The 21,769-nt window shown below is 41.5% G+C and overlaps 1 protein-coding gene across 3 annotated transcripts in view; it reads left to right on the forward strand.

Moving 5' to 3' along the window:
* Positions 1-8,451: 8,451 nt before the first annotated feature.
* The window catches only part of heatr3 (HEAT repeat containing 3), a 39,740-nt gene continuing 26,422 nt past the window's right edge, over positions 8,452-21,769 (forward strand). For 2 of the 3 annotated variants that reach the window (XM_060837707.1, XM_060837708.1), the window contains exons 1-5: positions 8,452-8,640; positions 12,687-12,859; positions 14,021-14,108; positions 16,985-17,097; positions 17,967-18,076. In XM_060837707.1, coding sequence (XP_060693690.1) covers positions 8,515-8,640; positions 12,687-12,859; positions 14,021-14,108; positions 16,985-17,097; positions 17,967-18,076 — 610 coding nt within the window. In that variant the 5' untranslated portion in view covers positions 8,452-8,514. The remainder of the gene's footprint in view (positions 8,641-12,686; positions 12,860-14,020; positions 14,109-16,984; positions 17,098-17,966; positions 18,077-21,769) is intronic. The other variant, XM_060837709.1, reaches the window with a different exon arrangement.

Here is a 21,769-nt window from a genome sequence, read left to right on the forward strand (position 1 = left end):
TCAAGGACTTTGGAGATGAAAGGGAGGGAGCTTATAAGGATGAAGGATTCAAGTTTAGTGTTTTTTTTAAGAGGGGTGATTATGCCAGATTTATGAGAAGGGGACAAAAAGTGAGGGGAGAGAGTCATTAATAATGTCAGCTAACAAAGAAGCCAGAGAGTGAAACTAGATGGTTAATGTTGCAGTGAGAATAAGATCAAATGAATAGGAGGAAGGTCTCAAGACAAGATAAGCTTGCAGAGAGCTTGAGAGCAGAAAGCACAGAAACCAGTGAAAGATATAAGTTCAGAGATAACACAGGCAGTCCTTGGAGAAGTTTGCCCTAATTGGGCTCAGGGAAAGGAAGAAAGTAGCAGACGTGCAGAATTAGATGGTATCGATTTTTGTTACATAGTATATGAGTTCCTCATGCTTCATGGTAATGAGAGTGAAGACAGCAAATTAACAGGACTATTTGCAGTGTAGAAAATATTTGGGGATATTCTTTGCAGTCAGGATGATCTTGAAATAGTAAACATCTTTGCACTCAAGAATAGGACTGAGTAGTTCTTTATGTGGACCAGTCAGAACTGACAGTGTACAGTTAAGCCAGTAACGCACCATATCTACACATCTTGGAGAATAGAGGCAAATGCTATACCAAGGCAACAGTCAGGATAAGAGAGAGTATTAGTTTTGATGGAAATTATTGCATCAACAATGAATGTGCCATTAATCATTTTAGTGTGTGATAGCCACTGTCAGAGGTCAGGAATCCAGAATATTGGATTGTCCACTTTGCTGATCAATCCCCACAGATGCATGCTTACAAAAATGGCTATGATCTTGTGGCCAGCTGGTATAAAAATGAGTATGGCAGAGAACACTACAGGAATTGTATAAATTATTATTTTTAATGCAGTTTAAGTAATAATTACTATTAAAAATTGTACTGATCACTTATGAGAGCTGTGGTAATTAATAAATGTCCTATAATAACCAATAGCAATATCAATAATTTCAGCCCAATTTACCAGCAGTGGAACAATAAACTATTTATGTTTATCTGTGGCACCCATTTGTGGCACCCATTTCCCAAAGAGCTCAAGTCTTTCTCAATACATGTCTATGCATTCTTCTGAGAAAATAATGCAGATCTGGAGCTCTGCTTTCAGGCTGTCTGCTTCCAATCTGTTCTTCCAATTTCTCCAAGGAGTGATCATGAAGAAAATACTTGATGTAAGAGCACCATTGCAAGATATGGAAAGTGTTGATTTTCTTCATGGTGAAGGGGATAAACAATCACTTGCCCAGTTCTTTCCCAAAGAACATGACCTCGCTTTTGCCTCGATTTACCTTGATTCCCAATGTCAGTTCAAATGGCCCGCAGACGCTCACAAGTGTGCACATCAACAGCAAATCTGAGCAGAATTTGGCAGTGTCATTGATATACAGGGAGGCTTTGACCTGGAATAGTTACCTCTCTCGGGGCTTACATCCTTCCTGACGGACTCAGCAAAATGTTCTATATAACATACAAACAAGGCAGCAGAAAGTGGACAACCCTGCCTGACTCCAGATCTAATTGGGAGACTCTCACCTTTGATTGAGATTGCACTAATGATGTTGGTGTCGAGCAATGGCTTGTGGATTCCCTCCTCAAAGCCCATTTTGGAGAGTACATCCACATGTAGGTGTGTGACATTCTGTCAAAGAACTTCTCCTGGTTCAGGCTAATGATCCCACTATCCTGGACATAGGTGATCATATCCCTGAGGAATGCAAGACTCTCAGAGATCATCCTGTCTGGTACAGGGTTTGGTCAGGGTGAATCAGTGATCCCAGAGCAGACCTCACCCAGTTTGGTGATGACCCTGGACAGAATGTTGTAATCTGATTTCAGCACTGAGATCCATCATCAATTTCTAGTTTCCACCCTTATCCCCTTCTCCTTGTAGAGGAGAGTGATGATATCATTTTGCTTCCGACAGAGGCATACTCCCGTACACCTCCAGCAGGTCCTGGCCAATCATGACGCACAGAGCTGAATAAAGCACCGGTAAGCTGTCACTTTGGTATTTTACTCGTCTCAAAGGACTTGAGGGCTTTATTCAGTTTATCCAGAGATAATATCATATGGAGTGCATTATATTAACCGAAAACTGGTATCTGTGATAATGGGGACCTCAAAAGAGGCTGACATAGATCATCGCTGCTGAAAATGTGTTGCTGGAAAAGCGCAGCAGGTCAGGCAGCATCCAAGGAACAGGAGATTCGACGTTTCGGGCATAAGCCCTTCTTCAGGAATGAGGAAAGTGTGTCCAGCAGGCTAAGATAAAAGGTAGGGAGGAGGGACTTGGGGGAGGGGCGATGGAGATGCGATAGGTGGAAGGAGGTCAAGGTGAGGGTGATAGGCCGGAGTGGAGTGGGGGCGGAGAGGTCAGGAAGAAGATTGCAGGTTAGGAAGGCGGTGCTGAGTTCGAGGGATTTGACTGAGACAAGGTGGGGGGAGGGGAAATGAGGAAATTGGAGAAATCTGAGTTCATTCCTTGTGGTTGGAGGGTTCCTAGGTGGAAAATGAGGCGCTCTTTCTCCAACCGTCGTGTTGTTATGGTCTGGCAATGGAGGAGTCCAAGTACCTGCATGTCCTTGGTGGATTGGGAGGGGGAGTTAAAGTGTTGTGCCATGGGGTGGTTGGGTTGGTTGATCCAGGTGTCCCAGAGGTGTTCTCTGAAACGTTCCGCAAGTAGGCGGCCTGTTTCCCCAATATAGAGGAGGCTACATCGGGTGCAGAGGATGCAATAGATGATGTGTGTGGAGGTGCAGGTGAATTTGTGGCGGATATGGAAGGATCCTTTGGGGCCTTGGAGAGAAGTAAGGGAGGAGGTGTGGGCGCAGGTTTTGCATTTCTTGCGGTTGCAGGGGAAGGTGCCGGGAGTGGAGGTTGGGTTGGTGGGGGCTGTGGACCTGATGAGGGAGTCACGGAGGGAGTAGTCTTTTTGGAACGCTGATAGGGGAAGGGAAGGAAATATATCCCTGGTGGTGGGGTCCGTTTGGAGGTGGCGGAAATGATGGTGGATGATACGCTGTATATGGAGGTTGGTAGGGTGGTAGATGAGAACCAGTGGGGTTCTGTCCTGGTGGCGGTTGGAGGGGCGGGGCTCAAGGGCGGAGGAGCAGGAAGTGGAGGAGATGCGATGGAGGGCATCATTGATCACGTCTGGGGGGAAACTGCGGTCCTTGAAGAAGGAGGCCATCTGGGCTGTACGGTATTGGAACTTGTCCTCCTGGGAGCAGATGCGGCAGAGACGAAGGAATTGGGAATATGGGATGGCGTTTTTACAGGGGGCAGGGTGGGAGGAGATGTAGTCTAGGTAGCTGTGGGAGTCAGTCGGTTTATAGTATATATCCGTGCTGATTCGGTGGCCCGAGATAGAAATGGAAAGATCTAGGAAGGGGAGGGAGGAGTCTGAGACGGTTCAGGTGAATTTGAGGTCGGGGTGGAAGGTGTTGGTAAAGTGGATGAACTGTTCAACCTCCTCGTGGGAGCACGAGGCAGCGCCGATACAGTCATCGATGTAGCGGAGGAAAAGGTGGGGGGTGGTGCCAGTGTAGTTGCGGAAGATGGACTGTTCCACATATCCTATGAAGAGGCAGGCATAGCTGGGGCCCATGCGGGTGCCCATGGCAACTCCTTTGGTTTGGAGGAAGTGGGAGGATTGGAAAGAGAAATTGTTCAGGGTGAGGACCAGTTCAGTCAGTCGAAGGAGGGTGTCAGTGGAAGGGTACTGGTTGGTACGGCGGGAAAGGAAGAAGCAGAGAGCTTTGAGTCCTTCGTGATGGGGGATGGAGGTGTACAGGGACTGGGAATGCGAAAATCATGGAGGAGGTGGAGGGCGTGGGTGGTGTCCCGAACGTCCTTCTTGGACTAAGGGGGACAGGACCGTGTCGAGGTATGCAGAGATGAGTTCGGTGGGGCAGGAGCAGGCTGAGACAATGGGTAGGCCGGGGCAGTCAGGTTTGTGGATTTTGGGCAGGAGGTAGAAACGAGCGGTGCGGGGTTGTGGGACATCTGCTTCCTACTTCTGGCTGAAGAGGATCGTTAATGCTTCAGGGTGAAAATGGGTACTGCAGATGCTGGAGATTAGAGTCAAGATTAGAGTAGTGCTGGAAAAGCACAGTGGTTCAGGCAGCATCTGAGGAGCAGGAAAAGAGGCTTCATCAGGAAAGGGATTTTGCCCGCAACGTCAGTTTTCCTGCTCCTCGGATGCTGCCTGACCCACTGTGCTTTTCCAGCTCGACTCTAAACTTGACTCATAAATGCTTCAGCCTTGTCTATTGCACTGATGCATTAGGCTGTCCCATCATTGAGCATTAGAATATTTATGAAGCCTCTTTCTCCATCTCTGGTCAGTTGTTTAATTGTCCACCACTATACTGGATAAGGTCAGACAGCAGGCATTTAATCAGATCCAAAGGCTGTGGAATTGCATACTGCTGCCGTTGTTTGGCATGCAAGTGGTCTTGTGTTGTAGCTTCACCTAACTCACAGAAGCTTAACCGCTTTGTTCTGCTTGCAGAAATACGAAGTAGACAAGCAGAAGGTTGGAAGAACACAGCAAGCCAGGCAGCATCAGGAGGTGTAGAAGTCGACGGTTTGGGTGTAACCTTTCAAAGCAAACACATATTTTAAGAGTGATGTTTCTGCCTTAACAGCAAATCTTCCAACTATATATACCTTGGTAAAATATATGCCAAATAATTACTTCAACAATAATATTTTGAGCACCTTTCTGTTTGGTAACCATTTATTCTTTATCCTTGTGAGCTGAATATGTGGGAAGGCTCTCTGGGCTGAGATTGAGAGCCTGAATAATATTTCTACTGTGATTATTTCCAAGATTTCTGAACTATCACTGTAGAAATCCACTGGTAAGTCCTGAAACCCCTTCTCAAAATTGAAATTTCTCAGAACTAAGGGGGATACACTTTGTTACACCTTATTTATGGTATTAGTGGCATATAATGACAAAAGTATAATTTGCTCCAATGTACTCAAAATGATTCTGTATTAATTATTGATGCCAGGACATTCTCACTCAGTGTTTTTGCCTTTGTTTACCTATAGGTTAGGTCTCTCGTTACAGAAGAATTCCTGTCAATTTCTTTATTCACATTTACACTGTCATTCAATAATTTAAAAAGACTAGAGGTGTCTCATAGCAAAATAAACTTAGTTTATTTAGACAAAATAATGTTCAGCAGCAGTTACTTTATCATTTTGAGGCAATGCTGGTGAATTAAAGAAGGATCTCAATGATGATATAGGACCATGGGAACAGAGGTAGGCCATTCAGTCCCTCAGGCTTTCTCTGCCATTCAATAGGATCATGGCTGATCTGAAATTCTTCATATCCACTTTCCTGCCCTTTTTGCATAACCCCCAATTCCTTGACTGATCAAGGAACTATCTATCTCAGTCTTAAATGTATGCAAGGACATTGACCCCACAGCTCTCTGTAGGAAAGAGTTCCAAAGACCCACAGCTCCCTGAGAAGAAATTCCTCTTCATGTCAGTCTTAAATTGGTACCCTTTATTTGGAGACTATGCCATTGGGTCCTGGACTTTCTCATTAGGGGTAGCATCAGGTAGTGATGATTCAATACATTGTCTTTGTAGGTGGTAGACATGGTGGGTTCAGAAGGTGCTGTCAGAAGAATTCAGGTGATTGCTGCAGTGCACTTTGTGGATGGTACACACTGCTACCACCCTGAGTAGGTGGTGAAGAGAGTGAAGGTTGGATGGGATGCCAACCAAGCAGGCTGCTTTGGTGTCGAGCTTCTTGAGTGTTGTTGCACTGTCCAGAATAAAACTGGACTTCTGGCCGGTTGAAGTTCATGTAGAAATTATATGGCTAACAAAGGGCAGAGAACTCGACAGCAGGAATTTTGAAACGGTGTTGTGAGTGAATTGAGAAACCGTTTTTCTCTCAGGGGTATACACAGAAGTAATTAAGCCTGGAAGGAGAAAGAACAAGTGCGGGTGGAGCACGATACAAAGTAGTGCAGAGATTGGTTTATCTGTGATTGATGAAAGGCCCGAAACGTCAATTTTCCTGCTCCTCGTATGCTGCCTGACCTGTTGTGCTTTTCCAGCACCACTCTAATCTAGACTCTGGTTTCCAGCATCTGCAGTCCTTGTTTTTACCTTATCTGTGATTGATACAGAGGGGCAATATCACCAAATGGATTGCCATGAATGTAGTTTAGATTGTTTATGTGGAGGGAGATATGAAGGGAAGACAGGAGAGAAGCAAATCCAAGAGATGGGTCTGATGGATTATTGGATGTTTATTAATTTGTGAATTTTTGCCTTGGTCATAAAATAGGTATTGCCTGTTCAAGATTTTGAAAATGCATCAGTGGACCAGTTTCTCGTGCACCACTGTCACCCTGACCATATACAATCTTCAAAATTTGTAAGACCCAACTTTAATTTGTAATTATCCAAACTAACTTTGCTGCTTTATTCCTGGAATATCACTTTTTACCTTTGGGTGCTCCGGTTTCCTCCCACAATCCAAAGATGTGCAGGTCAGGTGAACTGGTCATGCTAAATTGCCCATAGTGTTCAAGCATGTGCAGATTAGGTGCATTAGTCAGGGGTAAATGTCGAGTAATAGGGGAATGGATCTGGATGGATTACTTTTCAGAGGATTGGTGCGAACTTGTTGTGCCAAAATACCTGTTTCCACACTATAGGGATTCTATAGTTCTATTCAATTGTGAAACCGTCCAAGAGTACTAAAAATCTGTTGACTACAGGGACTAGCACAAGTTGAATTGCTACTTCAGCAAGTTAGCACAGCCTAGACATCAGGGACCGATTGCCTCCTGTGCTGGATTCGCTTTGTCTTCCCAGAGAGTAGTGGAAAAAATGAAGTACAACAGTTCAAAAAGGCAAGTCACCATCACCGTCTCAAGGGTAATTAGGGATGGGTATAAATTGCTGATCCAGCCAGTGAAACTCACATTCCATAAACAAATAATAATGATGATAAACAGGGTTGATGAGTAGTTCTAAGGAATAGAGTTATTAGATTCTTGGCTATACATGAGTAAAAGGATGTGGGGGTAATGGGATAGGCAGGAATGTGGGGTTGATGCCACAATTAGATCAGCCATGATCTTATTAAAAGGCACAAGAGGGCAACTGGTCTACTCCTGCTCTCAAAACATCCCTTCTACATTCACACTGAAATGTGATATAATATGCAATTTAAAGATGTGTCAGCTGTCACCACTCCTAACTATACAGGGTTTTAATTGGAGCAGTTGACCATATTTTGGGAACATCCTCACTGTAACATTATATCTGAATCAGTTTAACCATTAGATGAAACATATTTTCCCTTTTGCTGCACAGCAATGTCAGTGTTGGTCTTTTTGCCCCCAATTAGAGAAAGTACACACTCGGTGATGTCTCTCCATTGTACAGCATGAGGGTTAACACTAATGCCAGCAGCAGTAATGTTAGGGTTAACACTGGGACCAATGGCAATGTTAGAGTTAACACTAGCACCAACAGAAATGCTGTGGTTAATGTGAGCACAAACTGCATCATTAGGATTAACACAAGCTCCTTTGAAACTATTAGGGTTAACTCCAGCACCAACAGCAATGTTAGGATTAACTTTAAGATCCACAGTGGCATTACGGTTAACTCTAAGTCCCACAACAGTATTATGCTTAACTCTAGCATCAACAATAAGGTGTTAGGTTTAACTCTGAGACCCACAGCAATGTTAGCATTCACTCTAATGGCCGCATGTGTTAGGGTTAACTCCAGCATCAATGGCAGTGTTAGGATTAACTGTTAAGACCCACAGCAGAGTTACAGTTAACTCTAGCACCAATGCAGTTAGGGTTAACGGCATGGCCCACATTCCTGCCCAAAACATCGATTTTCCTGCTCCTCGGATACTGCCTGACCTGTTGTGCATTTCCAGCACCACTCTAACCTTGACGTAAGGCCCACAGCAGAGTTACAGTTAACTCTCACACCAATGGCACTGTGAGGGTTGATTCTCAGAACCACAGCAGCGTTAGGATTAAGTTGAGCACAAATGGCAGGGTTAGGGTTAAACTCTAGCACAAATGGCAGGGTTAAGGTTAACTCTAGCAACAACAACAACACTGTTAGGGTTGACTCTCAGAGCCACAGCAGCGTTAGGGTTAACTCTAGCACCAATGGCAGTCTTAGGGTTAACTCTCAGAACCACAGCACTGTTTGGGTTAAGTTTTGCATCGTTGGCAGTGTTAGGGTTAACTCAGAGCCAGAGTAGCGTTCGGGTTAATTCTCGCACCAATGGCAGTGTTAAGGTTAACTCTCAGAACCACAGCAGCTCCTGTCTGCACGCACACACCCACTGTCTCCTCCCCGGTCGTGACGTTCAGTCTGCTGCCGGTATAGAGATGGTGTGCTGTGCCCCATGCTGTGGTGCATGATCCCGGTTCAGTGTAGACAGCCGCGACATGGGCAAGAAGAGAACCAATAAGTTCCCACGGCCGCAGTTTTCCCCAATCGGGCCAATGAATAGCATCAAGGAGGAGGAGGAGGCTGGAGAAGTTTATTCGGCGGCGGGGGATTTGCTTGAGAAAGTAAATGACGGATCTGTTTCTCCCGGCTGCTCCCATGTGGGGCTTGATGTGGATATAAACTTGTTCACGATTGTTTTAGGTGTCTTCTGAGGCTCTTAAATTAAAAATATAACATGTACATTGAGTTATCTCTTTCCCCCCATGCTCGCTAGGGTTAACAGACATGGCCAGGCAGAGAGAGAGAAAACAAAACCTTTTAAAAGACGTCTCATCTTGTTTTAGAGGCTGAAGGGAATACCTCGGACAGAGTTCCGGGAAGCCTTTAGGAGGACCCATACACGTTCAGAGAGAACCTGCTGGCATGTGGTCTGTGTGACAACTCTGTAACAATTTGGTATGTTGGCAGGCTGCCATAGAACGTTACAGGAAAACTTAGTAAAACACTTGAGTCTAGATGAGTTACCCTTATGTAGAGTAGAACGTGGAAAGGGGAGCTGATGGCTTCATTGTATTGTTACTAGACTACTCATCCAGACACCCAGATGATGTTCTGGGGACCCTGGTTTAAATTAAGTAAAAACAAAATCTGGGACTATGCATCTAATGATGACCATGAAACCGTTGCCAAAAGTCAGAAAGAAACATCTGGTTCATTAATGGCCTTTAGGGAAGGAAACTGCCATCCTGGCCCAGTTTGGCCTATATGTGTCTTCCCCCACTGCAATGTGGTTGACTCTCAGCTGCCCTCTGGACAAATTAGGGATGGGCAATAAATACTAGGCTACCCAGGGATAACCATGTCCCATGAATGAATTTTTAAAAAAAATCCAATCAGGACAGTATTAGGGTTCTTGAGCCTTGAATTAGGATGGATGATCCAGTGGTTATGGATTGTTATGATGGTGGGATGAGCTAATCTGCACTGGACCAAATAGGACATTAAAATGGTGCATCATAATTTAGAACAGACCAAACTGGCAAGACACAGTGAGGGAATTGGTGACCCCTGAGCAACTTGTTTTGAGAAAATAACAGGAATGATTTATTTTACCAATGCCAAATTTGGCAAGACTTTTTCTGTAAGTTGCTGTTGGACAAACAATTGGTGGAATGCAATTTGGAGCAGTACTGAGAGTTCAAACTGGAGGCCATTCATCTTGAAGCTGACCCCTGCTTGTAGATGATGTCACTAATAAACAGGCCAAGCATTGAGCTGCAGAAAGATGGTTAATGAGTGTGTCTTGGGCATACGCAGTTGACTATGTTGGGACAGGAAGAGATGCCATTGCCAGAAATGTACCCACTGTGTTGGCAATGAGGAATGAAGCTGCAAAGCCAAGTCAAGTTGGGGAAATAAGGATGGTGGTGGTCAGGTTGTAAACGACTGGTGAGATTGGATTGTGAGTGTTGATGCTAATAGGAAAAGGAAAGCTACAGCAGCCAAATACATATCCTTAACAGTTCAAGTTTAAAAGAAAATCTACATGCTTCTTATACTTGCCATTAAAATTAAAATGCATTTTTGCAGAAGAAAGGAGACAAGGTGATTTAGTTTTTGCCTGAAATTGGATTCTTTTATATCATTACCTTGCAATGTGTATTCTTGAAATGTTAGGATAATTTGGCAGTTGAGCAGAAGGTACAGTATCACTTAAGTTGATCTAGCCAACTTTGGCATTGATCGCTTGGCTAGTCTTTAAAATTTAGAAACATAAAAATTGAAATTTCCAAGGCAGAAAAGTGAGGGAGATGAAAAGGACACTGAAAGTAAAGGAGCACTTGAGGAGGTTGACAAGAGCAGCTATTGTTCATCGTAGGCCTGAAAATAGGATGCTAAAGTCTAGATAATGGATAGTTTTCCATGGTAAAAGTTTACAAGTGGTTAGGGTGTGCAGACATTGAAGTAAAGAACAGCAGAGAAAAAAATATTTTACTTAGATGGTATCTTTCCGAACCTCTGGATGTCCCAAAGCACTTTACGGTCTGTTCAGTAGTTTTGAAGGTCAGTTGTTGTTAGAAAGTGTGACAGCCAGTAAACCTGCAGTATCTTCCCACAAACTGCCATGTGATGATGACCAGGTAATCTGCTTTTTTGGGTGATATTGATTGAAGGATAAATATAGATCAGGACAGCAAGGTGATGTGAGGTAAGCATGTGATTATCCATGATTGAAATATTCTGCCTATTTTAACAACAATCAATTTCACCAGTTTCAGTCATGGACAACCACATCAGACACATCCATTTTGTGGGAAGTTTCTCATGACAGACATTAATGGGATAGCCTGACATTGATGTTTCCTCTGACAACAGATAGATAAACCGATGGATTGTGACAATCAGGCCTTTGAGTTAAAATTTACTCAGATTTTATGAATACAGTGCAGGAGGGTAGTTAAGAGAGTCAGGCTCAAGAGATTTTCAATGTGGAAAATATTTCAATATGTACCTCAGGAGTATTTTAGCCCCCATTTGCTCTGAATCTACAGTGGAGGCTCATAATCGGCAGATGTTCAGGTTTTGTAAAAACTCAAAACTCGCTTTCAAATTTTTTTGTCATCTAAAGCTTTTGCTGTAATTCTTTCACAACACATTTTTAGGTACCTACTAGCAAAGTAGAATTCATTTTTGTTACACTTTATCCAAATATATCGGAATTGATGGGAATTATACTAACTTGGTCTTTAACTTGGCTTTTCACTTATTTCCTGTATTGTAACATTGTTCAAATTTTGTTTCTGGCCTTGAGCTAAATATGCACAGTTTACATCCTGTAAGATAGAAGTACTTTGTGAGAGCAAGTAAAAAGACACAATATTCAGTTGTACGGGAACATGTTGCTTCTCCTAATTTCTATTATTGTGTAAAGAAATATGGAGTAATGTCTGGCAGTTCAGAAAAGTAAATGACAGTTACAGAAGCAACTGAACCTAATAGGGCTCACATTTGTAACAGACTCCTCCATTTCCCCAAGTTTAAATTGCATAGGTACAGATTGACATAGCTAAATCCAGGATACTGCTGGAAGTTATCATTGCTTTGCTTGTTCACCAGTGAATTTACTGTTCTCCTCAATGAAGCATTACTTTCAAGTGTTTATCTAGTCTGGTAAAACTGAGTAAGAATCTCTTCAGTTTGGAGTAGCGAGCCAATTAGCAGATCATGATCACCCAAGCTGTGGAAGACTGCAGAGCCAGTTATCACTTGCTTTAAATTATTGATATGAATCTAAGTTTACTTTGTCAGCTTATTGTCATCCTTTAGCCACTTTGACTTCAAAGAGCTGACCCGACATTGTCTGAAATCATATCTTGTGTTTATGTAGCACCTAAAATAGAATAAAACATTTGGAGTTGCTTCCCAAGATCTTTAGAAAAGAAGATGTAACACTGAGCCCCAGAAGGAGACATTAAGTTTGATGACCCAAAGCTTGGTGAGGTGGTAGTTTAAGAAGTGTCATAAAGAAAGATAGTGAGGTAGAGAATTGGTGCAGTGTAGGGTAGTATTCCAGAACTTGGCATCAACGTAATAAAAGCAGTTCCCAATGGGAAACTGTGGGAAACCATAAGAAGAAAACTGGTGTACAGTATTGAATTGAAAAAGCCCAGATGATAAGCCACTTATTAGAGTTGTCTAAATTGGTCTAATCTTTGTCTGTGATCAGGTGTCTTAATTCTAATAACTTCACCAATCACTTTTAGGTGAGAATTTCTCATTTATGAAAAGTAACTGCAGACGTATGTCTAACTTTCAATATTTGATGCACCTTATGACACAGTCACTGGAGAAATTAAATTTACACTAACCAACACAACCTGAAAGATATTGTACTCTGTACATTACTCAACATTTAGTTTTAATTATATGAACTTTGGATAGTCATATGATTGTGTTGATTCACAAACTGCTTCTAAAGATAGAGGAATGCAGAACATTCAGCATCAATGGAAAGGAGGATTACCACCAAAGCCTACACATTCTGAGTATATTATATTGAAATTAACCAGTCCAAAATATCATTCAGTTTCCAGGGTTTGTACAACAGATAAAAATAACAGCATGTGATCATCACCTATGATTTAATTACAGTTTTATTCTCTGGTAGTTACAGAGTGCGAATCCTGACATTCGTGAATTTGCCTGTGCAAGTATTTCCAAACTCGTCCAGGAGAAAAAGGTGATCCCTTCATTTCTGCAGAAAGATGTTGTTCGGTGTTTGGGGCCTCTGCTACTTGACCCAAGTGTTGGTGTGAGAGAGACAGCTGCTGGTGCACTCAGGTTATTCTTTTAAATATTATTACATGTACTAAAACTAATTTAATGATAGTATTGTTAATTTTTTAAAAATATGGTGTGCACTTGAACATCAGTTTCATTCAAATAGTGACTGGAATTTAAAGATTTCAAATGTATGAGTTGTGTTTGTAGATCAGATAGTGAGACTTTCTGAGGGAAGAATGTTTTATTTTTGAATAATAACATAAACTTGGGTGTATGAGACATAATTTAAAAGCTTGCAGTTAACACAATATGTGGAAATCTCGTGAACTGTTAGGAGAATAGCAACAGACACCAAGAGGATTTCAAAGAGCTGTTGGAATGAGCATACGCAAGATAGATGAAATTTAATGTAAAGAACTGCAAAATCGGGATTAATGAATTAATGAGCGGCAAAATGAAATAAAGAATGCAAAGTAAATGGGGTCTAAAAGCAGAAATATATTTGCTCAAATTATTGAAGGTGTTAGGGCAGGTTGAAAAAGTACTTAAAAAGGAATATGGGATGCTGGGATTTATAAGTCGAGGCATACAATCCAAAAGCAAAGAAGTGAAGATGAACCTTTATGGTAGACTAGTTCCACCTTAACTGGAATGTTGTGACCAATTCTGAGCACCATAATTTAGGAACGATGTCATGGCATTAGGGAGGGTGCAGAAAAAAAATATGAAAATGGTTTCAGTGATGAGAAAGTTCAGTTATGTGGATAGTTTGAACAAACTCAGTCTATTTGTAGAGAAAAGGAGGTTGAAAGGAGAGTAGATAAAGGTGCTGAAAATAATAAGGGAACTTAATAGAGTAAATAGAAACTATTGCAATTGTTAAAGAGCTAAGAACCAGTGGACATAAGTTTAAAGTGATTCTTGGACTCAAAGCAGTGAAGAAAAGCAGGTGGTTAAAATTCAGTATACTACTTGAAGGGATTTATGAGGCAGATTCAAATGTGGCTTTCAGAAAAAAAATTGGTCTTCGTAGAGAAAAAATTGTGAAGGACCATAGGGAGAGGTTAGAGAATGGGACTAGCCAAACTATTCTTGTGAAACCCAGCATGGACTAGACAGGTGAATGGTCTTTCTTGTGTTGTAACCATTCTCTGTTATGTTTAGAAAAAGAGATTGTAAATATTCAAGTCTCTAATACGAATTGTTTGTTCATAACAGAAACCTTAGTGCTTGTGGAGGATATGATGTTTGTGATGAGATGGTGAAGCAAGATGTAATGACTCCTCTTACCGCATTGTTGCAGGAGGTAAACTGTTTGTGTAAAATTCAGATCCGTATGTACTTGTTTCATTTTTTTCTACTAATTTCCTTCCTTGAACCTTTTTCCTCCAATAGAACATAAATAGGAGCAAGTGTATGCCATTCTGTCCCTTGAGCCTACTATGCTACTTAATAAATCACAGCTAATCTTCTCCCTCAGCTACACTTTGCTGCACAATCCCCCACATCCCTTGATTCCCTTAATATCCAAAGCTACATCAATCCCTTACTTGAACTGCACTGCACATTTTCAGCTGTCTACAGCCAAGGATTCCAAATATTCACAACCTTCTGAGAAAAGAAATTTCTTCTTATCCCATCTCAATCCTAAATTGCTAAGCCTTTTATTTTGACACTGTATCCCCTAGGTTTTGACTGCACAGCTCCAAAACATCCTCCTGGCATCAACCTTTCCAGGTCCATTTTTATACATTTAAATGAGTTCATTTCTCATTCTTCCAAACTATACAGTATTTCTAATATCATCAACAAAGTCTATGTAATACCTCTCTGCAAGTCACTCCCCTGATCCCAGGAATCAGTTTAGTGAACCATTGTTGCACTTTTCGAAGAGAAGCCCATCCTTCTATGAGTAAGGGACCAAATCTATACACAGTATGCAAATTGTAATCTCACCAAGGCTGTGTATAATCGCAGTCTTCAATGTTTATCTCAAAACCCTTTATTCTAAAGACTAACATATCACTTGCTTTTCCAGTTGTTTGTTATAACTGCTTATTTACTTCCTGTTTTATGCATCCAAAGTAGGATTCAAAATGCTTTTTTCCCCTCAAGGGCTGTTTGAGATATTGTCGAGGGCTGCTTTTTGATTTTCAAGAGGTGACATTTTTGGTTTTGGGGATTACCTTTTTGTTTTCAGAATTTTTTTTCCCCATTTTCGTGATTCCTTTATTACATGATATAGTCACAACATTGCATTCTGCATTGATGTTAAATATTTTAGGGTGTTCTTCAATGAATACATGGGAGAGCACAGACACCAAACATTGTACAGATGCCTAATTAAATCTTTTAACTTGAACCATTCAGTAAGATGTGTTTTTACTAATTTACAATAAATAAATTTCCCATACTCTGTTTCTGCAATGGGATCGTGGAAAAATGATTTGGTGCAGTTCATGTTGAATGATTCAAATTTTGAAGTTGAAGTTGATGATCTAAGTCAGAAGTTTCCAATTTACATTCCAAGAAATTAAGAATAGAATGATTATAAACGTTTTCTTCATTAAATATCAAATATACATGATTTGTTTACTTAAGTAGTGGAATACACCTTGTAATTAGCCTGTCTCATGCCCCACCATAAATACACAGGGCCTTCTTCCAAAACCCGCTTCCTCTCCCTCACTCAGCAGCCACAGAATACACTGTTTGCCCTTCCAACCCCAAAAATGTCCAGAAGTAATCTCAAGAATACTGGACTCTACCACACTTTCTTTGTCATGAGGAAAAGTCCTGCATAATCATTGGTAGCTATATACAGAGGTAGCAGTCTCTGATTCTCAATCTCAATTCTCCGTACGCCAAATAATCAATCCACTCAGATCTCACAGCTAAGTTCAACTAATTTTAACTAACTGTACAAATAATCAAGTAAAGCAGTACTCAAATATCAGTTATAACCATCTTTTAACCAGTTAGATTTGCTGATAGTTCTGGTCAGTTCTACTAGGATATGGATTCTTGCAATGCAATCTTTTTACAAAACTCTGAGAGACATTACTGACCTAAGCTAAAGACTGGCTCAAAATAAGAGACTTGCTGTTATTTAGTATTTTGTTCTGCCTCAACCTAGACCCTCCCATTATAGCTTTCTGTTTAAGGCCTGTACTCCTGTCTGTGTCACTTGTGGACCACTGCAATTGGGCCAGACACTGCATCTTCAGCCCAGTCACAGTTTTCCTTCGTACTGCCCTTGCTGCTGCTCCTATGATGAATTTGAAATTTGAATGAGAGAATCTGTGATTGGATAATGAGAAAACCAAACTCTGATTGGAAGACAAGCTGTTCACAGATTCTGAATCTCCCAAGTATGGGAGGGGTACTTTTCCAGATTGGGCAATTACATCAGTGAATTTTCCTGAGAATTTTGGTTACTTTCAGGGGGTGAATTTACCTCTTGTCCCCATTTATTTTGACCATTGATCCAAGGAAAGCCAAATATGCCTCAAGTACAACAAACTAAAGTGTCTGATTTCTTTTTTGAGACCTCCTGTTTTTCCCAGAATGGATATCTTCACGTCGTTCTCGCTCTGTTGTGCTTGTGCCCGCTCATTTAGTTTGTCTAAATCTTTTGCAGTCTCTTGGAATCCTCCTTACAGTTTACATTCCCACCCAGCATTGCATCGTTAATAAAACTCAGCTACCCAATGTATTGTCAGTTCTGGAGAAGGATCATTTGACTTGAGACCATAACTCTGCTGCCTCGCCTTAGAAGCTGCTGGACCTCCTGAACTTCTCCAACAATTTTTGGGGTTTTTTTTGTTGTTGAAGATTTCCACTTTCTGCAGTTCTTTATTTTATTTTAAATATTATATTTGCATTTAAGGATGTGTGAAACTTTTCACTTTGGCTTCTACCACTTCTGTCAGTATGATCAATTTCTCAGCACAGAGGGATGCAGTTGAAGTAGCTTTGCTTAACGAAAACTGCCTGGCATCTAGAGCATTGGCAAAATTCAGAATGGAAACTCCTTGCGTGGAACTGTTGGATTGAAGTCCTTAGGTGTTTGAATTCCATGGAGCTTACTGCTCTTTAAGTTTATGCTGTTTAAATATGTGCTGAGAAAGCCATTGCTAACAGCAGTCTTTGTGAAGTCTTTCTGTTGTTTCCCAACTATAGTGCTGTACAGAATTAGATGCATATGGCATCACTTCACAGAAGCAGAAAGGTGCAGATAAACCCTTTGTAGAAGACATAGCAAATGAGGCCATCAGCATTCTCTGGAACTTATGGTAAGTTTACTTATCATCAAGGGCAAACTCTTCCAGAGCAATTAGCTGTTGGCTATGATGAATCTGTATGTTCATTGCCAATTTTCTTGCTAGCTCCTGATAAAGTTTGTACAGCAAAATCATGAATGGCTTTAAAGATGAATTGTCTCGGTTATGGAAAATGCCCATGGTGGCATTGAATAAGAAGCCAAGCAGAAGTTTTCATTTTGTGTCCAGCAGCTATTGAGTAATTTACTTGACAGGCCTTGGCAAAATACTGCAGATAGAATTCCTGAGCTCTCGTGAGTGATGCACTGCTCACTGTTTCCTGTTCATTGATTTCAACAGAGATAAAATTATGGGCAGCATACCCGTAGTTTTCAGATCCCCTCCCACAAATAGGCACCTTGAGGCATGAAGACTTTGAACATCAACCCCAGGAATTTTGTATTATGTTGTTGGTTCTGCTCAAAACAGCCCTGTGGAATAGCTGAGTAATACCTGAAGTTAGATCGTGATATATGCTGTTTGAACACAGCAGTTGCAAAAATCGTTACTGCCTTTCAGGTTCCCACTAACATAATTGTCCTGTGAGCGTCAACTCGGAATTGATACTATTGGAAGGATAGTTGCTGTCAAAGTGTCTTACATCTTTACAAATTAATGTAAACATTGTATTATTGCTCACTGTTTTCTGTAAACTGCACTGGAGTTTTGTCAGTGCGTGTGTACAGTTTACAAATAAGCCTGATGATGAAGTGTCTAATTCTGGAAGCTTGAGAAGTTGACTAGTTTGTGGGTCGCAGCATTTCTAACTGAAGCTAGTAGAGTGTACGGTAATTATGTTGAGCAAAAGGGTTGATTGACATTTTTTCTCTTTTCTTTCTGAGTGAGAGTAGCAGCACAGCAGTGTCTGTCTTTAACAAAGAAGGGTTATTGGATGTCTGCATTCAGTGCCTAAGACGGTTTAACCACAATGTAGAACTAGCCATTTCAGCAGGTGAGTAATCTTGAATTATTTATTGTGTGCTGCATCTGTTGGATTTATGGTAAAAGCTTAAGTTGTGCTTTGCTTCATACTATAAACAAAAAAAACTCATTCAAGGGAGTTTCATTTAGAACCTCTTATAAAATGTAAACTGTCTTAATTTGAACTCCTGATAAACTGTTATGTTATTTAAAAAAAAGTTTCAGAATAAGTCCTCAGAAGCATCAGCAAAAAGCAGTTTGATCAGTTGTTGGCACCATAATTGGTTCAATTTTGAGACCATTAACTATAAGCGGAAGTTGGGGATGGTGCATAAATTCAAAAACATTGAAGTGTATAAGACTGGAACAGACAAGTTTAGTCAATCTTGAAGTCTTTGAAATCAGAACAATATTTTCACTACTCATCTCTCCCTGATTTTCTCACTTTCTTTTCAGGATAAGTTATTGACCTCTCTGTTTGAGGAGTCTCTTTTAAGCATAACCATGCTAATATATCTGATCTATCCATTTCTTTTTCTTCTTTCCAAACATCGCCTTCCTCACTTGCTGTCAACCAGGGGACCTTGGTAAATATTAAAGATCTTGACTATTGAGGTAAAATCCATTCCCAATCTTTACCATAAACAAACTCAGCTTTTAGAATCTCTGGATGCAGCTAAGATGTCGAATGCCAAGGTCTGAATTTTTGTGGGGTTTCCTTTTTTATTACTCATGAGAAGTGGGCATCACTGGCTGTCATTAGCTTTGAAAAGGTGGTGGTGTGCTGCCTTCTTGAACTGCTGCATTCCACAATGCCCTCAGGGAGGGAATTCCAGGATTTTCACCCAGTGACAGTGAAGGAATGGTGCGTTATTTCTTAGTTAGGATGGTGAATGGCTTGGAGAGGAATTTGCAGGTGCTGGTGTTCCCATGTATCTACTGTCTTTGCCCTTCTAGATGAAAGTGGTTATGGGTTTGAAAGATGCTGTCTGAGGATCTTTGATGAATTTCTGCAGTGCACCTTGGAGATAGTAAAAGCAGTGAGCTAAGTGTTGGTGGTGGAGGGAGTGGATGCATGTGGATGCTGTAGAAGGGAGCATGAGAAAGCTTAAGCAGGTACGATTTAGGAAAATCCTAAAGTGTTCTACACTTATGTAAGGAATGAGAGGATGGTCAGAGTGAAGGTAGGGCCAATCAGGTATAGTGGAGGGAAAAAATGAGGTCTGCAGATGCTGGAGATCACAGCTGAAAATGTGTTGCTGGTCAAAGCACAGCAGGCCAGGCAGCATCTCAGGAATAGAGAATTCGACGTTTCGAGCATAAGCCCTTCATCAGGAATGAGAGAGAGTAGCCAAGCAGGCTAAGATAAAAGGTAGGGAGGAGGGACTTGGGGGAGGGGCGATGGAGGTGGGATAGGGGGAAGGAGGTCAAGGTGAGGGTGATAGGCCGGAGTGGGGTGGGGGCGGAGAGGTCAGGAAGAAGATTGCAGGTTAGGAGGGCGGTGCTGAGTTGAGGGAACTGACTGAGACAAGGTGGGGGGAGGGGAAATGAGGAAACTGGAGAAATCTGAATTCATACCTTGTGGTTGGAGGGTTCCCAGGCGGAAGATGAGGCGCTCCTCCTCCAGCCGTCGTGTTGTTATGTTCTGCCGGTGGAGGAGTCCAAGGACCTGCATGTCCTCGGTGGAGTGGGAGGGAGAGTTAAAGTGTTGAGCCACGGGTTGGTTGGGTTGGTTGGTCCGGGCGTCCCTGAGGTGTTCTCTGAAGCGTTCCGCAAGTAAGCGGCCTGTCTCACCAATATAGAGGAGGCCACATCGGGTGCAGCGAATGCAATAGATGATGTGTGTGGAGGTACAGGTGAACTTGTGGCGGATATGGAAGGATCCCTTGGGGCCTTGGAGGGAAGTGAGTGTGGAGGTGTGGGCGCAAGTTTTACATTTCCTGCGGAACTTGTGCCTAGAGTCGGAGGAAGTAGGAGGTCTTTAATGATATTCACTACTGAGAGGAACCTTATCATTTCTGAGGACAGCCTGATGCACTAGAACAGGTTGATGTTCGAAAGGAGGATGTGCTGAAAAGTTTGAAAAACATAAGGATAGATCAATCCCCTGGGTCAGATGGGATATACTCTAGGTTAACACCGGAAGCGAGGGAAGAGATTGCTGCACCTTTGACGATGGTCTTTGCTTCCTCACTGTCCACTGGAGTAGTGCCAGATGATTGGAGGGTGGCAAATGGTTTTCCCTTGTTCAAGAAAGGGAATAAGAATGATCCTGGGAATTACAGACCAGTCAATCTAATGTCACTGGTGGGCAAAGTATTGGAGAGGATTCTGAGAGACAGGATTTATGATTACTTGGAAATCCATAGTTTGATTAGAGATAGTCAGCATGGCTTTGTTAAATGCCATGGGATTTTTGGGATGTTTCTACAAGAATGCATGCTATAAAATAGAGGCTTTCCTGTCCTTTTGCATAGTTGAATATAACTACACCAATGGAACAAGTTACTAATGTCCGTGCTGATTTAACAAAGCCATGGGGTGCTGCACTAAGGCCTAATACATTCAGATGAAGAAGTGAAACATTTGTAGTGACTTCACAATGATTATTCATACTCTCCTTTTTGAGCACCAGTCTTGACCACTTGCTTCCTGCTCTAAATTTAACAAAACAAGTTTACATAAGCAGTTAACAGCATGCGTAGAATTGACATGAGAAGAGAATAGATTTGAATAATATGAACAGTGCAACAAGAGGTGGCTCCATGACCTTACAAAGCAAAATAGCACACAGGCCATGGTCTTTAACTGGACACAACATTAAGCACAGCACAAATTCCACTCTCGTACATTTCTTGTCATTGTATTGCAGCAACATATCACATTATTGGAAAAGGTGCAGCAACACCGACCCATCTTTGCTCCCAGGAATGGTGAACCCCTCTAACACACACTTTTGAAGAACATTTACTATGTAGGCAAATGCCGCTAGCAAAAGATTATTGAGACAGTGAGATGAATAATCGGTTAATTATTTTGATTGTTGACTCATTTGGGTGAACCCACTGCTGTGCACATAATGCTGTCTGTCTGAACCACTGTAACAGGTATTCGCTGCTTCAGTTTTATTTCTGCTTCAAAGTATTCTATGACAAGGTAGCACACTCTTGGTGCTGCATTACAGTGTTAACCCATGACTTTTTGACTCAGGCTAAAATGCTCCCAGTAGAGTCAAGCTGACACATAATATATGCAAAAGGAGTTGGGTTTTAATCCCTCCTGTGGGAGTACTGCTTATACAGCACGTGCAGGTAGGGTTTATGTTTTTCTCTCCGTACGTGAGTCCAATTTGCATTTGAATGCTTGATGAATGAATTCTAGGATGATTTGTATAAGGGAAGCTCCTTACTGAAACTACACTGGGGAATATTACTCACATTTTTCTGAGGTATTCTTTGATTGCCTGATTACACTTGCCAAGTGGCTTCATCTGAATAGTCAGTGCCTGATGACAGTAGCAATATATCTTCCACATTGTCCATGTTGAAAAATGAGGTAGTTGGTTTTAACAAATGACAGTATATTGTTCCAGTTATTTTCGCAGTATTTGAGTCTCAAAGAGCAATTGTGATCAAACAGATTAAGATTTTTAAAAAAGTTGTAAAATATATTTTGGGTGTATCAGTTCAGACTGTGTATGAGCCAATTAAGTTCTAAAATTACT

This window comes from Hemiscyllium ocellatum, chromosome 17 (assembly GCF_020745735.1).
Source record: "Hemiscyllium ocellatum isolate sHemOce1 chromosome 17, sHemOce1.pat.X.cur, whole genome shotgun sequence".
Classification (NCBI taxonomy): Eukaryota; Metazoa; Chordata; class Chondrichthyes; order Orectolobiformes; family Hemiscylliidae; genus Hemiscyllium; species Hemiscyllium ocellatum.